We start from the raw sequence: 16,841 nt of genomic DNA, 5'->3' as shown, positions 1-16,841 counted from the left end.
GGGAGAAAAATGCCGATTACAATTACCTTTTGATCGTGACACACCAAACGATAGATCTATGTTAGAAATCAGTAAGCATCAGCAATGGTCAAAACAACTTACAGAAATATGTGACTACAATGCAAGAGAACAAGCTTTCCATCTATGGAGAAAGGTCTCAATATTACCAAAAGAAAAAAAATCTTCCCTGTGGAACAAAGGTATTAGTAAAAATGTTCCAAACGGAAGGACCATGGGATAGCAACTGGCAGGGACCTTTTGAAGTAGTGGAACAAATAGGTCCATTGGTGTACAAAATAAAAGGCAAAAAGAAAATTAGAACAGTTTAAATGCATAGAAATCAAATAAAAGTAAACAAAAGCAGTAAAGAGACAGAGTCACAAAAGTGACATGCATGCATTTTCTTTTCAGAAAAATTAAAATGAAGCTGCCTAAAGTGCACCTGTTTTGGAATATAGAAGAGCAAAAGGCAGGCAAACAGCAAATGTAAATAATTATGTAAAAATGTGTAAATTTAAACGTGTTATTTAAGCCAATATCTCTTTTGTGTTTTACAGTATTTTGTAACTGTACAGTAGCACCAGGAATAGCAGAGACTCCAGCAGAAAAAGTATACAAAAGTAATGTTAGTAACATAAAGTTGTACTGGGCAAATGATGCTACAAATACAATTCAAGGTAATTTCTCTTGTCCAGAGGGACAAAAATGTTATGTTGTAAACCTCTCCTTAGACCAGAGTGTCACGGTATGGAATACAGCCAGAGGTCAAGCATACATTCAACTCTCACAGCATGAAGCAAATATATCTTTACAAAACAATACTGCAGTGAAATTCTGCATACTACAGGGGAAAGGCCACTCTTTCAATTTTACATTGACCGTGTAAACAGCACTGCAGAAGGGACTAAAGTAAAGGTGCAAGATGGAAATATACTGGTCTGTATTAATGATTCAGTAATCATTGGAAGACAGCCTTGTATTTTTGTTATCAGAACCTTTAATAATAATCCCACAGCAAAGTTTGATCAAGTGATAAGGGTACCATCAATATGTACGGTAGTGGGACAAAACTACCAAAATACAGTAGTACATTTTAATATCTCATTCCCTCCTGACATTACTGGCTGTAGAAGACAAACAGCCTGGTACAATACTCTTTTAGGGGGAGTGGGAACAGGCTTAGGGGCATTAAACTCAATTGACTTAGAAGTATTAGCAAACAGATTAAAACTGACAGGACAGGATATCTCAGAAATCATATATTTTCAGGCACAATGGTTACCTGCCATATAGACATCACAGAAAAACATGAATTTTCAAAAGGATTTCTTACAGCGTTTCATTGACTCTAACTCGCAGATAAAGGTTTGATGTAAATGTTACTAAATTTGTAGACTGGACTAAATGCACTTTGCAGTGCAGCCACAGTGGTGCAGCGGTTAGCGTTGCCGCCTCACAGCAAGAGGTTCTCCGGTTCGATCCTTGGCTGGGGTGCCTTCTGTGTGGAGTCTGCATGTCCTCCCTGTGGTCGCGTGGGTTTCCTCCGGGTGCTCCGGTTTCCTCCCACATCCCAAAGACATGCTGTAGGTGGATTGGACACTCTAAATTGGCCCTAGGTGTGAGTGTGTGCGTGTGTGTGCCTTCTGTGGAAGGTTGGGCGCCGGGCTGGCAACTGGACACCGTAGAACTCCACTGCCAATCATGACCGGACAGGTGATCCGCTGTGGTGACCCCTAACCGGGAAAAGCCGGAAGAAGAAAGACTAAATGTACTTTGCAGTCTCTGTATGTACAAATACAAAAAAATTCAGTGCAAATGAAATTGTCTCGCAATGAATATGTGTGGAGAACCATGTTTGAAAAATGGATCCCAAGTACTAACTGCATTGAAATGCATGGGCAGCAAACTGTCTGCACGAATACATACTGTACAGGAAAAGTTGCACATTATAATGTAACAAGTTCAAAAGTAATATGTCAAGTTGTAGTTTTACCACTAGTTTTTGGACCTCCATTCTATCCGTACCAGTACTGGTTACCCTAGCTAGAGGGAAATTATACTGATTTACAAAACAGAACTCACAAAATTGAACATTGCACTAATACAGCTAATGGACTGGTGTGTGGTCAGTACTCACTAGTATACGTGCCATGTCTATGTAAATGGACAATTTTATCTTCCAGTTTTGAAATGTTCACAGAGACAGGCCGACAGTTTGCATGTATTGTGACAAATCAAAGTTTACTAAACAACGTCCCTTTGTAGGTTACCTTAATAACATCACCCATTTAACCTGGCATTATAACACACGTGTTTATTCCCGAAAGCAAGACTGCAATGCCTTTATGATGGAATTCAAAGACATTGTCAATGATTAATGTATTTTCATTAGAATCATTACATAAAGTCATAAATGAAAGCAAACAGTTAATTCAGCAATTGCAAAAGGTTAATAGAACAATCCTAAGTCATGAATTAAATTTGGTAATAGTAAAAAATAAATTAATCAAGTTAGCAGACAAAACCTGAAGCACACAGCCCATAACTGGTGGGACATTTTTACAGGATGGTCTTCAAAAGGAAAAAAGTTGTTAGACTGGATTATACACCCAGTTCTGGTTAATGTTTATTATCATTATACTAGCTGTGGAACTGTACTTTAACTTGTTCTATCAAAAGAAAACTAATGGTTTTGTTTCCTAATGTGTTTTCTGTAAACCATGATGAAAATTATAATATGACCAAAGAATATAAATAAATGTAAACTGTTTTGTGTGTTTTAAATCAAAAGGGAGAACTGTTATACATATACACACACACACACACACACACACACACACATTATATATATATATATATATATATATAGACATTTAGTGCATGTATGCTTCTGCTTATTAGAATTTATATAGCAAAATATAAACATTTAAATGCATGTACATTTCTGTTTGTTGGCACATATACACAAAAGGGTTAAACTTTCCTTAGTTAGAAATATGCATGGTTTGGCATCCTACTGTGTAATACAAAAATGTTCTGTGCCTGGTACAAGTTTTAAGGGGAATTGCAGATAAGAAACCCAGGTGCAGGAATGAACAACTTCCTACCAGCCAGAGAGAGGAACAAATTCCTAACAGGAACGACTCCCTAAAAGTTTAAGATTGTTACATAATTCACCTTGAAACAGGACACAAATTAACTTATCAACAGACTGCACAACATCAAACGAATTCCAATAGTATTAACATCAACAGACTGCTTCATGGACAGGATCTGAATGCCACAAAAAAAAGTGTATATAAAGGACACTGAAAGCAAATGGTATTAGATATGATTTTTTTTTAGGTCTGGTACATGTAGGAACACATCTGTTATGAGGTAAATGGAGAATGGAAAGCTATCATCTGCACTTGTAAGAAAAAAACTAAACCTGAGACATTAAAGCTGTAAACTGTAACAGTATCGTACGTGTCTGTTACACAGATAAGTTACTTTATTAGCAACTGCACATAAGTTAATACAGTGCTGAAAAAGATAATAGTCTGCAAAGTTCAGTGCATTAATCAGACTTTGGTTTCAGCAGCAAGCAGCAGCATCATTTTAAATAACTTTTCACGAACCTCTTGGAAGAGAGCTGAGGTGGTTGTATTGCCTAGTGACGGTAAAGATCCCTCAAGATCCAGCTTCATATAGACCCATTTCAATTTTAAATCATGATTAAGTGTTTATGTCTATACTAGCTAAAAGAATGACAAAAGTGTGTCACCAAAATTAAAAGATATGGATCAATGCAATTTTGTAGAGTGGAGGCAAACATTCGACAACATTAATAGAACAATTAAAACCAAGTGAAAGCACTCCAAATTCACCAATAAATCCAGAAAAGAGTGCAGCGAGCCAAAACAGGAAACCCGAAAATTAATATCCACTCGATTTATTGACGACAAGACTATAAAGCATTAACGCTTTTAAATAACACAGCAAATACGCATTTTCGTCCTCAATACTCGGACTTCATCAGATACATCAAAATTAATGCCATTCATCCCTTATATATCCAAATTAAAATCAATTAACCAATAAAATGTTGACAAAACATTTAAATGGGCAAACCAATATACTCTCTGGGCTCATAAATATTCATGAATCAACATTTAATATATTTCCTTACTACTCAGTACTTATCTATTTAATAAAATTATTTTAAAAACATATATAAACATAAAAAAAATTCATATGTTACCTTCTATTTATAAATAAATAAATACATAAAAACATCAAATAAATATGAATATGCATGAATAAAAACTGCATATAAAATCTCATAATGGCTGGCTCCCTCTAGTGTAGGAATTCATAATTACCATTAAATTCTACTAGCTCTTAATTTTAATAATGGTAATATTGTTAAAAAATCATTAAGACCTGTTTTTTTCCCCGCATCCAGGGTAACTTGCCACCATAATTCTTTACTTTCTAAAATTTCCTCCCAGGGACCCCCTCTGATATCTTGCCTAATTTGTTCCAATACAAAAAAATGAAAATTATATCCTACACAACCTCTGGAATGTTTGTAAAGTGCATTAGTGTCTTTTGCTTTGGAAATATCGTAGGTATGCTCGTATATTCTTTTTCTTAATGTTCTTTCCGTTTTACCTTCGTAAAATGATTGACATTTTTGACATATCACAAGGTATACCACCCCTTTAGTATCACAACAATAAAAACCCTTACTTCTAATCCATCTCTTCCTACTCTCAAGATAAATTTCACCTTAATTTATAATATAGGGGCATTGGTTACATCTTCCACATTTGTATGTCCCTATTCTTCTGTTTCCTGTTGGTACTGAATTAATACTTGACCTGCTAATAATTCTATAATTATTTTCCAGGATTTTTCTTATACTATGGGTATTTTTATATATCACCTTTGGACTTATTTTAGATATTTCCTCAATATCTGTAAGTGATGCTAGTTTTTCCCATTCCCTCTGTAGTATATCCCTCACCTTATAATTAGTAGCATTAAATTCTACCACTAGACCTCTTTGAAACCCCTCAGATGGATTTTCATACTTATTTCCTTCCTCTTGGATATTCTTATTGTACCCCATGCCTTTAATAGGTTTAAATCTATCTAGTCTACCTTTTTCCACTTCATTCCTTATTTTATTTACAAACATTTTAGGGTAACCTCTGTCTAAAAACATTTTCTCTAACAGATCACATTCTTTTGAAAAATCTATATCCAGGCTAGTCATTCGAGAGCCCCTAACAAATTGCCCCTTTACTATGTTTCTTTTACAATGTAAGGGGTGGGCGCTATCATAATGTAGGAAGGAATTACAAAAAGTACTTTTTCGAAACACTTTAGTTTCAAATTTTTTATTAATTTTATATATCTCCACATCCAGATATTGTAAACTATCAGGGGTAACATTATAAGTAAATCTCAAGAAGCTAGTGGTTTTATTTAAATAATCCATAAATTCTATAAATTTGTCCTGTCCACCAGTCCAGAGGATAACTATGTCATCCAAAAATCTGCGGTATAATATCCAGAATTCCTGAAATTTGGAATTTAAAATAAATTTCTCCTCCCATTTGGATAACACAATATTAGCATATTTGGGGGCACATGCTGCCCCCATAGAGACACCTTGTGTTTGCTGAAAGAATTCACCATTAAAAATGAGAAAGTTATACTTCAAAATTATCTCCATAAGACCTACACTTGCTATTTTTTCATTTTGTGTCAACACTTTATCCTGAAAAATAGTTTCTTCAAACATTTACATACCTTTATCGTATGGTATACTTGAGAACAAATCCACTATATCAATAGTGACAAACAATAAATCATCCTTATAAAGCTCCGGTGTGAGTTCCTTTAATAAATCCCAAGAATCTTTAAGGATGGTTCTATTATTTACCCATATATGTTTGGTTTTTAAATCCACATATTTTGCCAATGGTAAAGTTTTAGAACCATCCGCAAACACAATTGGCCTGAGGGGTGGATCCATAGCGTTTTTGTGAATTTTAGGTATGCCAAAAATAGTAGCTATTTTTGGCTTACCCACATATAAAAATTTAAAGATGGAATCATCTATAATTTTTTCATATATCATGTCATGTAATAGCATGTCTATTTTTTGATAGGCCATATTCACTTCATTCCTAGAAACACATGCGTATTTCTTTTCATCCCTTAATATTAAATTCATTTTTCCTTCATAATATATGTTCTCCATAATCACAATACCCCCTCCCTTATCTGGTTTCATGATTCTAACTTGGTGATTGTTTCTTAACTCATTTAATACCTCATTTTTCTTCCTTACTAAGATTAAAAGTGCATTTATTTTATATTTCCAAAGCAAAAGACACTAATGCACTTTACAAACATTCCAGAGGTTGTGTAGGATATAATTTTCATTTTTTTGTATTGGAACAAATTAGGCAAGATATCAGAGGGGGTCCCTGGGAGGAAATTTTAGAAAGTAAAGAATTATGGTGGCAAGTTACCCTGGATGCGGGGAAAAACCAGGTCTTAATGATTTTTTAACAATATTACCATTATTAAAATTAACAGCTAGTAGAATTTAATGGTAATTATGAATTCCTACACTAGAGGGAGCCAGCCATTAGGCGATTTTATATGCAGTTTTTATTCATGCATATGCATATTCATATTTATTTGATGTTTTTATGTATTTATTTATTTATAAATGGAAGGCAACATATGCATTTTTTTATGTTTATATATGTTTTTAAAATAATTTTATTAAATAGATAAGTACTGAGTAGTAAGGAAATATATTAAATGTTGATTCATGAATATTTATGAGCCCAGAGAGTATATTGATTTGCCCATTTAAATGTTCTGTCAACATTTTATTGGTTAATTGATTTTAATTTGGATATATAAGGGATGAATGGCATTAACTTTGATGTATCTGATGAAGTCTGAGTATTGAGGACGAAAACGCGTATTTGCTGTGTTATTTAAAAGCGTTAATGCTTTATAGTCTTGTTGTCAATAAATCGAGTGGATATTAATTTTCGGGTTTCCTGTTTTGGCTCGCTGCACTCTTTTCTGGATTTATTGATTAATAGAACAATGCTGATCCATAGGGAAGCAGAAGATAAGAAAATAACACTGCTGTTGGTGGGTCTTGGTGCAGAGAAAGCATTTAAAACAGCAAGTTAGGATTTTATGAATAGGGCAAAATAAGAAGTTATGTACCTACCATAACGTTCCATGTTAGTTGTCTTCTTCTCGCCTTCTTTCTTGCTGGATGGGTTCGGAGCCGACCCTCGGCTCTGACTCGGCCAATACTAAAGCTCGAGAGCTTATTCCACCGGCTCGAGGCTCCCCTATATCCCACAATGCTAGGCGGTAACTACTCAGATCTCGTTTGATAGCTAAAACCAAGCAGTTCTGGTCTCCATAGAATGGAGAAGAGAGAAAAAGAACCCACCTCTATATATAAAATTGTAGGTAAACTACCACAAACATAAAAAGGGAGAATAGAGGTGGTAGAACATGTGGGAAGGAAAAAAATCCCAATGGAAGATCCCAAATATTCCTATCAGTCTGTCCAGGCTAGGGGGAAGGAGGGTGGGACACAAGAAAGAAGGCAAGAAGAAGACAACTAACATGGAACGTTATGGTAGGTACATAACTTCTTAATGCTAAGTTGTCAATCTCGCCTTCATTCTTGCTGGATGGGACCGCGTCCCTAGCACCTTACTCCGGGTGGCCTATTGGAACAGACTCTTGAGAACAGTGGAACCAAAGTTGGCACAGTTTCTGGAGGCCATATCCAATTTGTAATGCAAAATAAAGGTATGAGGAGAAGCCCATGTGGCTGCTGCACAAATGGAATCTATTGGTAGCCTGTCCTGAAAAGCTACTGATGTAGCTAATGCCCTAGTTGAATGAGCTCTAGGTCTTGAAGGCAGTTTTTGATGTCTGATTTCATAGATGAAGGTAATTATAGAGGTAAGCCATCTTGAAAGGGACACTTTAGTAACTGGAAGGCCCAATTTCCCTTCCGCATAAGACAGGAAAAGCTGATCAGATTTCCTGAACTGTTTAGTCCTGTCTAAATAATATCTAAGTTGGCGGTGAACATCTAGAAAATGTAACTTTTGTTCCGACCTATTGGAATACTCAGGGAAGAAGACGGGGAGATCAGTCGTCTGGTTTAGGTTTGCCTCAGAGGAAACCTTAGGCAAGAAGGATGGATTAGTCCGGAGGGACACCCTGTCTTTATGGAAAACTAAGTAAGGAGGATGACTGCAAAGAGCATGAAGTTCAGATACCCTTCTAGCCGATGTTATGGCTACTAGAAAAAGTGTTTTCCATGAGAGCAACTTAAGAGGGCATGAAGCCGCTGGTTCGAAAGGGGGGAGAATCAAGGATGCTAGGACCAAATTCAAGTCCCATTGAGGTGGGGGATCTTTGATTGGGGGCTTGAGCAGAAAAACACCTCTTAAAAAGGCTTTGCAGAGTTTATGGGACATGATACTGGAGTCCGCGACACCTACATGAAAGTTAGATATAGCGGCTAGTTGTACTCTAATGGTAGATGAGGAAGAGCCTAAATGAAAGAGATCTGCCAGAAAGTCTAGGATAGACTGGATAGGTGCAGTGAAGGGGTCTATATTTTTTGATGCTGCCCAGAAGGAAAAACGTTTCCACTTACTATTATAAATCCTCCTGGTAGAAGACTTGTGAGAGGCTATCAGGATGTTACGGACCGAATGAGAGATTAAAGGAAGCCTGGCTAGGGTAGGAATCGGAGAAACCACGCTGTGAGGTTGAGAGACTGAAGGGAGTGGTGCAGCTGGCCCGACTGGTGGGTCAAAAGATCTGGCACCAGGTCCAGATGCCAAGGCTGCTCCAACAGGTAATGATGGAGGAACGGAAACCATATCTGTTGAGGCCAGTAAGGGGCAATGAGGATCATGGTGACTCTCAAGGCGATAGCTTTCTGAATTAATTGAGAGATCAGTGGAAAGGGGGGGAAAGCATACAGAAGTCCCCGGGGCCAATCGTGGACTAGAGCGTCTCTGGTGGGATGGCCTGGTAACGGGAAGAGAGTGAAGAAGTCGTGACACTTGCTGTTTTGGGGAGTAGCAAAAAGATCGCAGCAAGGCTGGCCCCATCTTTGAAAGACTTCTTCTAGCACTGATTTTTTTAGAGACCACTCGTGAGGCATGAGAATGGCCCTGCTCAACTTGTCCGCAATCACGTTGGACTTCCCGGGAATGTGCATTGCTATCAGAAAATGCTGAGAAGAAATCGCCCACTGCCAAAGTCTGAGTGCCTCTTGACATAAGGGGTAGGACTTGGTTCCGCCCTGTTTGTTGATGTACCACACTACGGACATGTTGTCCGTCTAAATTGCAATAGTCCCTGTGGGAAGAGAGTCCTAAAGGGCGTGCAACGCTAAAAGCACTGCTCCCATCTCTAAGACATTTATGTGCAAGTGGCACTCGAAAGGTTGCCACGTGCCCTGGACTATCCTACCCTGATAATGCCCCCCCCCACCCGATCAGGGAGGCATCTGTTGTCACCGTGGCGATTGGGGGGGGGGGGGGGAATGAAGGGTCTGCCCTGGAGAACTTGAGGTGATGTGATCCACCAAGACAGGTGATTCTTGCATGATTGAGTCAGTAGGATGATGTGAGACATCGGGAGCTGTTGGAAGGACCATTGAGTAAACAGCATCCACTGGAGGATCCGCATGTAAAAACGAGCTAAGGGGAGAAGTGTAATAGTAGCTGCCATGAGTCCTAATACCTTCAAGACTACCCTGGCTTTGACCTTGTTGCACTGAAGTAGAAGGTAAACTTGTTTGCGGATATCTAATACTCTTTGCTCTGTAAGTCTGGCGGAAAGATGGACTGTGTCTAAGGTGGGGCCTATAAAGGTAATAGATTGACAAGGCGACAAAGCAGATTTTTCTAAATTTATTGAAATGCCTAGAGCTTGGCAAGTTTGGATGGTGAAGTCTCTGGATAGAAGCAGTTGATGTCTGGTGGTGGCGGTAAGGAGCCAGTCATCCAAATATGGAAACACCTGGAATCCTTGACGTCTCAAGTGAGCCGCGACAACTGCCATGCATTTGGTAAACACCCGGGGGGCTGTAGTGAGACCAAAGGGCAGGGCTCTGAACTGGTAGTGACTGGCTCCCAGCCTGAAGCTGAGAAACCTCCTGGAGCGTCTGTGCATTTTGATATGGTAGTACGCATCCTGAAGGTCTATCGAGCACATCCAATTGCCCTGACCCAAGAAGGGTAGAATGGACTGTAGCGTGACCATCCGGAATTTTGTTTTTTTGATATAATTGTTTAACTTGCTGAGATCCAGTATTGGTCTCCAGTCCCCTGTTTTTTGGTACCAAAAGAATTTGGAGTAGATTCGGATCCTTGTTGGTCTGCTGGGACTGGTTGGATAGCTCTTTTTGACAGCAGCTTTGATATTTCTAATGCTGCTTGTTCCCTTAGACTGGGTGGAACGTCTGGAAGGGATCCTTTGGGTTGGGATGGGATGTGAATAAAGGGAATTTTGTAACCCTCGGATATGATTGACTGTACCCATTTGTCTTGAGTGAGGGAAAGCCAGGCTTTTGGGTACAGTGATAATCTTCCCCCGACTGCCTCCGAAGGTGGACAGCCGGGCAGCTCCTCAGGGATGCTGAAAAGGTTTATCAGAGAAAGTTTCTCTGCTACCCTGGTTTTGCGGACCACCTCTGCCCCTAGGGCGTCTACTGTTATTCCCCCTCTGCCTCTAGAGGAATCGACCTTGTCGTCAGATGAGACTCCCTGTGGTTTGCGGAACCACATTTTCCTCCCTCTCACCTTTTGGATAAGGTCTAGAAGGGGTAGAAAACGGACTCCACGGCAGAGAGTCTTACCTTCCTGCTCGCACCTAGTCAATGTATCCTTCACCTGAGGTCCAAACAACGTTGAGCCATCAAAGGGGGAATTGGTGAAGGACGTCTTGAAAGGGTCTGCAAAATTGCAAAGCTGCATCCAGGCGTGATGTCATAAAGCTACACCTGTGCCTGCGGCCCTACTCGCCCCATCAGCCGCATATGAGATAAGCCGCATGGAGGAGTTGACAATCGAATTCAGGGTTGCCAACTGGGAGTTCATTTTGTCTTGGAACCCCTCAGCTGTTGGATCTTGCATGGCCTCACCCATATCCTTGAGCAAATCCCTCTGGAGACGGGTGAAGTGACACAAGTAGTTCAGCGACCGCATGGAAAAGGTCGCTGATGAAAACATCCGCTTACCGTACCTGTCCATGGCCCTAGACTCCTTATTAGGAGGATGGACAGGTACCGAAGGATCGGCTAACTCCTTCTTAGTGGCTGCGGCCACCACCATGGCATCAACAGAGACACCTTTAGATAGAAACTCTTTCTCTTTAGGGGCAGTAATAAATTTTGACGGCCTCCTTGGGGTAGGTTCCACTGAATCAGGGGCCATCCAAGCCTTCCTTGCCACCACTTCCATAAGGGGGTCAAAGGGAGGGGACACCCAGGAGGTGGAAGGGCGAGAGCCAAATGCCTCAAGGTAAACCAACTCGTCCTCTGAAGGGTAAAGGGCGGGCCAGTTCCCCCTCTGCTTCAGGATTTCAAGGATGTCAGCAAATGAGACATCCTCAGAGGGGGACCGAGGGGAACCTTCAGATTCCTCCAAGTCGGTGTCAGAGGTGACAGACTCAGGGGAGTCAATGTGCTTCCTCTTGCACTGTCTCTTCCGAGGGGGTTCTCTTACCGATCAGGAGAGGCCTCGGAAGAGGAGGATATTCCCAATGGGGAAACCTGAGGAGCTGGCTCTCTACGGTCTGTTACAAGGGGGTGGGTAGAAACCACCGCAGGCACTGAAGAGGGAGGAGCTGACGGAGCCGACTGTGGGGTAGACACTGGGTCTAGCACGCTCCGCATGACCTCGAAGGCGCCCCTATCAGCCAAGGCCGGAGGTCCCCGTTCCAAGGAGACAAGGACCCCCCTCGGCACCGACAGGTACGGCTCCGAGGTCGATGTCGGAGGCGAACTCACCAGCGCCGACGCCCCGAGAGGGAGAACGGGGTCGGACAATGGTCCGATGTCACTCGCCCCCTCGGAGCCGACGAGGGAAGCCCGGCACCGAGATCCCTCCAAGGAGGAAATCGGAGCAGACGACGGAGCCGATAGGGAAGGTATCGGCTCCGAAGCACCGACAGCCACGGCTCCGATGAGCCCCGGCTCCGAACTCAAAGGAGTCGGAGGAGGAATAGAATCAGGGATGGGAATAGCTGCTGACTGTTGAGTAGGGCTATGCAGCATTTGGGCCAGTGCCTCGGACTTGAGAAGTCTACTCACCACCCTTTGTAAGTCATGGTCGGATAGCCTGGAGGACCGAGAGGAATGAGACCTATGGCTCCGCTCCGACAGAAGAGGGAATCCCGGAGCCAAGTGGATGGAGCCGATGGAAGGGGACCTAGACCTCTTCTTTGAAGGTGGCTCCGATAAGCCTATCGGAGCCAACTGAGTCTTGACAACCTCGGCTCTGGCCGGAGCCGAGGTAACGGTATGAGACTTCGAAACATCGACTCCAGCCGGAGCCGATGTCGAAGCAGCTTTAATGCTCCCAGGAGACGGCTCTGAAGCTGGAGCCGACGGCCTGGAAGTCTTAGAAGGCTTCCCCAACACAGACTGGGTCGGGGGGCCTTCAGGCTTTAACATGGCTCTAAGTATCAGCTTGTTTTTGCATTCCTGCAGGACTTTAGGGCTGAATGCGTGGCAAACAGCACGAGTCCTGCAGGTGCAAAGGTCCCAGGCAATAGATACAAGAAGTGTGACCATCTGTCAGAGACATTTTCTGACAGCACGAATCACACTTCTTGAAGCCTGAGACCTTGGAGTCTTTAGACATCCTGAAAAAGCTGTATGAAACACAAACACAACACACAGACACACCCTTTAACCAAATAAAAATCCAGTCACACTGAAAGGACAGGGAAAGAAAAGGGAATGGGCCAAAGGCCTAAAAGTTAAAAAGGGGATAAAACGGGAATTCAGACACAAGGGGGACCCAATTTAAACTAAAGGGATACTCTATATAAAAACTAAACTAAATAGAAAAGATAGGGGTAGAAATTTGAAGTTTTTTAAACAAGAAAACTCACTAACCTGCCAGAGCCGGTAGAAGAAAGCACCTCGTCAGCTAAGCGGCAAACGAGATCTGAGTAGTTACCGCCTAGCATTGCGGGATATAGGGGAGCCTCGAGCCGGTGGAATAAGCTCTCGAGCTTTAGTATTGGCCAAGTCGGAGCCGAGGGTCGGCTCCGAACCCATCCAGCAAGAATGAAGGCGAGATTGACAACTTAACATGAAACATTTGCATTCCCTGATACAATAATAAAGTTAATTAGGAAGATATATGAAGAATCGGAGGCAAGAATTACAGTAAGAGGGTTACTCTCTGAAAATTTATGTTTGAACAAATGAATCAAGCAGCAGGTGTCCTCTTTCACCTTTGTTATTTGCTTTATATTTACAGCCACTGGCAAAGAAAATAAAGGGCTCAGAAATTTGAGGATTTAATTGGTATGGTAATCAAGAAAAGTCAGCTTTATTTGCAGATGGTATTATTTTGCACCTGATAAATCCAGAAAAGGACATCTCAGCATTGTGAAACATTGTTTTAAGTCTTCTCAGGATATAAAACTGATAAAGATAGAACAAAGGCTATAGCCATAAATTATGTACCTGCTCATAAATTGATTCTACAATACCCATATTTATGGGGCTATGATAAGATGAAGTATTTAGGAGCATGGATTAAAAAGGCTTTTGTTATGGCAGATAAGGATATAAGAGGAGATACAAAACAAATGATAATACAAAAACTGTGATACTGGAAGCTCTTATTTGTGGACATGGAGAGTAAAATACAAGCAGTGAAAATATTTTTAGTTCCTTTAGATTTATATATAAGTCAGGTATATTTTTATCAACCAGAGAAGAATTTTTGGATAATAATTAATAAAAAGAGTTGAACAAATTTATCTGGGTGGGGGAAGATGGTAAAAGTTAAGTGGAATAAGTTGACCCTTCCAATCGAACAAAGTGTTTTACGATTACCTGATTTGAAGAGGATATCTTACAGCTACACAGTTAAAACTCATATACATAACAGAAGGTTATAATTAAAAATGGAAAGGAATGATGATGAAGCAGAGGGGAAGTTCTAGAAATAGAAATAAAGTGAATTTTGGATGCAGATCCTTAAGGAGGATAACAATAACCATACAGAATATTATATTCATAAAGTAGCAGAAAGTATTCTAAGAACTAAGCCAGCACAAGAATGGAGAAATTAAATTTTCTCAGTAGGGATGACAGCAAGTAGGCAAGAGGGGAATGGAATTTACTGAAAAAATGGCAAAGGAATAAGGAAGAATACTAGAGCAGGAAAAGTAATAGAATGGGATGAGGTAAAAAAAGACTTAAAAGAAAATTTCCGCAGGTAAACAGCGCATATTGGAGATACGATGGGGAAGAAAGGGGTAAGTGGGAACATATGCAGATTTAAAAAATTCCCTATAGGCTATTCTGTCAGAAATATTCCGTGAGCAAATGGCTATAACTAAGGAAATTATTCTTTTGAGCTGGGACACTGGATCTGAATTGCCTAAATACAGTAAGGCCTTATTATTTTTCATTTTGCTGAAAAAGCAATTACTAGAAATTGGAAATCAAAGTAAACCAACTGCATTTGAAGTACTGATTATTATAATGAGCTGGAAGAGGGATCTTTAGAAAGGGAATGGAACAAATTACATAGAAATAAATGTTTGGAAACTCTTCATGCAGAATAATGTTCAGGAGGAGTGAGGTTTAAAGGAATGCAGGAATTCAGTAATTTATGTAGTGTTGGACTGACGATAGTTACAAAGAAAAGCTGTGTGATATGTAATCTACGTAAATAAAAAAAAAGTTTATATGGTTTGTTTTCTTTTCTGTTAATGTATGTTTGCCTACGTCTTAAGTGATAATTTAATAAAGGTGTTTGAAAATATATACTTTAGAGAGACCGAATGACTTTCACAAATTCTTTATAAGAGCCTTTAGATTCTCCCACCAGTCTCTCAAATATGTATTGACTTGTCAGACAAGTTTAATAGTATTTTTCAATGCATAAGCATTTTCTATGCTAATCCATACCAAAATATAGACATGGTTATAATGTGTAGTAAGATACTCATCCTCTTCTATGGAAATGCACATTGCAGTGTAAGTAGTGCAGTGTAGCAGAGTTCTTTTTATCAAGTTGTAAACTGCTTTAGTCAAATGACAATAAGGGATAAATAAGAAATGCACTTATCTAAAAATACCGGGATAATGTACTTATACTGTTTATGCTCGATACTGTACTTAATTTTCTTACACTGCTTATGCTTGTTTAAAGTTCTTTTATTGTTGTACTTTATAACGTACATTACTAAGGGACATTTTTTCCCCTGGGCTCAAAATATAAATGGGCTCTGTCCAGCAAGACCAAGTTGTAGAAACAAATGAACACATTTTGACTCTCTTCCCTCATCACAGACATATGGTGACCTTTCCAATTTGCAATCTCCCCTTTTTGGTCCACTCTTAGTTTACCCTTAGCCTTAGCTTACTGTCTCAGTAAAAATATTATGGTAGGAGTAGTTTCTTCTTAATCAATGTACATTATTTAAGTTCATTTGCTATTTGCATTCAAACCACTTTTAATTATTCTAAGGTTGTGGTTGAAATCGGAACCTTGTGGTCCACTGCGTCTACCTGCTCAAAATAAACAAGGTAAATAAATACAAATTCAGATGCCCTATCCCCAAGTTCACAAACTCCATCTTTAATGGAGAAACACTCCCATGCTGAAATCCCACTCAAAGTTTTGTAGGCACCACATTTCTCTGTCATGGCTATGTCTGAATACTCTGCTCATTCCCTGTGAATGATTATATCCACACAGTTGACAGATCTGATGTTCTTACAAAAATAAGATGAAAAATAACGTGCAAAATTTCACATCTCTGTGCTCTATGTGGTAACTTAACCCATTTTCCCAAAGAAACAGCTAATATGGCACAGTTTACAACACACATACCTTTTAACCAACCATTGCAAGTTCTGTATCTTCTTAGCACTGTTTATACCATGCACACAGGTTCTTAACTGATGTAGTTAGAATGCTGCATAATCCAAATGAACTATTTTTAAGCCAGATAATACACCAGGATTTCATTTACTTAAATTTCGTTCAATATATGTGACTAAGTAAAAAGAAATAGAATCAATACTTGAACAGTTGGGAAGTATCCATGGTATACGGCCAGACACTTCCCTCATGCCACATGATTTATACAAATGTTTAAACCTGTGTCTGCCACTACTAGAGGAAACAGCTACCCTAAACAGCTACAAGTTCTTCACTACCTGTAGACAGATTTGTGATAGAATATGCACAAAACTGAAAGTAAAAACACAGAACCTCAATTCCTCCTCCAACCTGCTGCACATCAGTTTTGTGTTACTATATATGTCAAGTTTGTGAAACACTCCTGTAATGCAATGTACAATTCCGACTGGATTTATTTAACTACACAAACCTCTTTCTACTGGGTCGTAGAAGTAGCCACTGTCTCTGAGAGAACTAAACACAGATGGAATAAGGTCAGCAAGGTAACGCTGAGCAAATGCTCGTGCTGCTATCTTTTCAGCTGTTTCTTTCTCCTTCATTAGAACTTCCCTCTGTTGTCTCTTGCGGCGTTCCTGAAGAAATGCA

The 16,841-nt window shown here is 39.9% G+C and overlaps 1 protein-coding gene across 2 annotated transcripts in view; it reads right to left on the bottom strand.

The window, feature by feature from the left end:
• The window catches only part of RSPH3 (radial spoke head 3), a 394,995-nt gene that overhangs the window by 219,386 nt on the left and 158,768 nt on the right, over positions 1–16,841 (bottom strand). For both annotated transcript variants that reach the window (XM_044054703.1, XM_044054704.1), the window contains exon 7: positions 16,666–16,828. In XM_044054703.1, the coding sequence (XP_043910638.1) occupies positions 16,666–16,828 (163 nt within the window). The remainder of the gene's footprint in view (positions 1–16,665; positions 16,829–16,841) is intronic.

The sequence above is a fragment of the Protopterus annectens genome, chromosome 13.part0 (assembly GCF_019279795.1).
Source record: "Protopterus annectens isolate FY-2018-M chromosome 13.part0, PAN1.0, whole genome shotgun sequence".
Taxonomy (NCBI): Eukaryota; Metazoa; Chordata; order Ceratodontiformes; family Protopteridae; genus Protopterus; species Protopterus annectens.
Note: the sequence above shows the minus strand (reverse complement) of the source record. Positions and strands in the feature narration are given on the sequence as shown.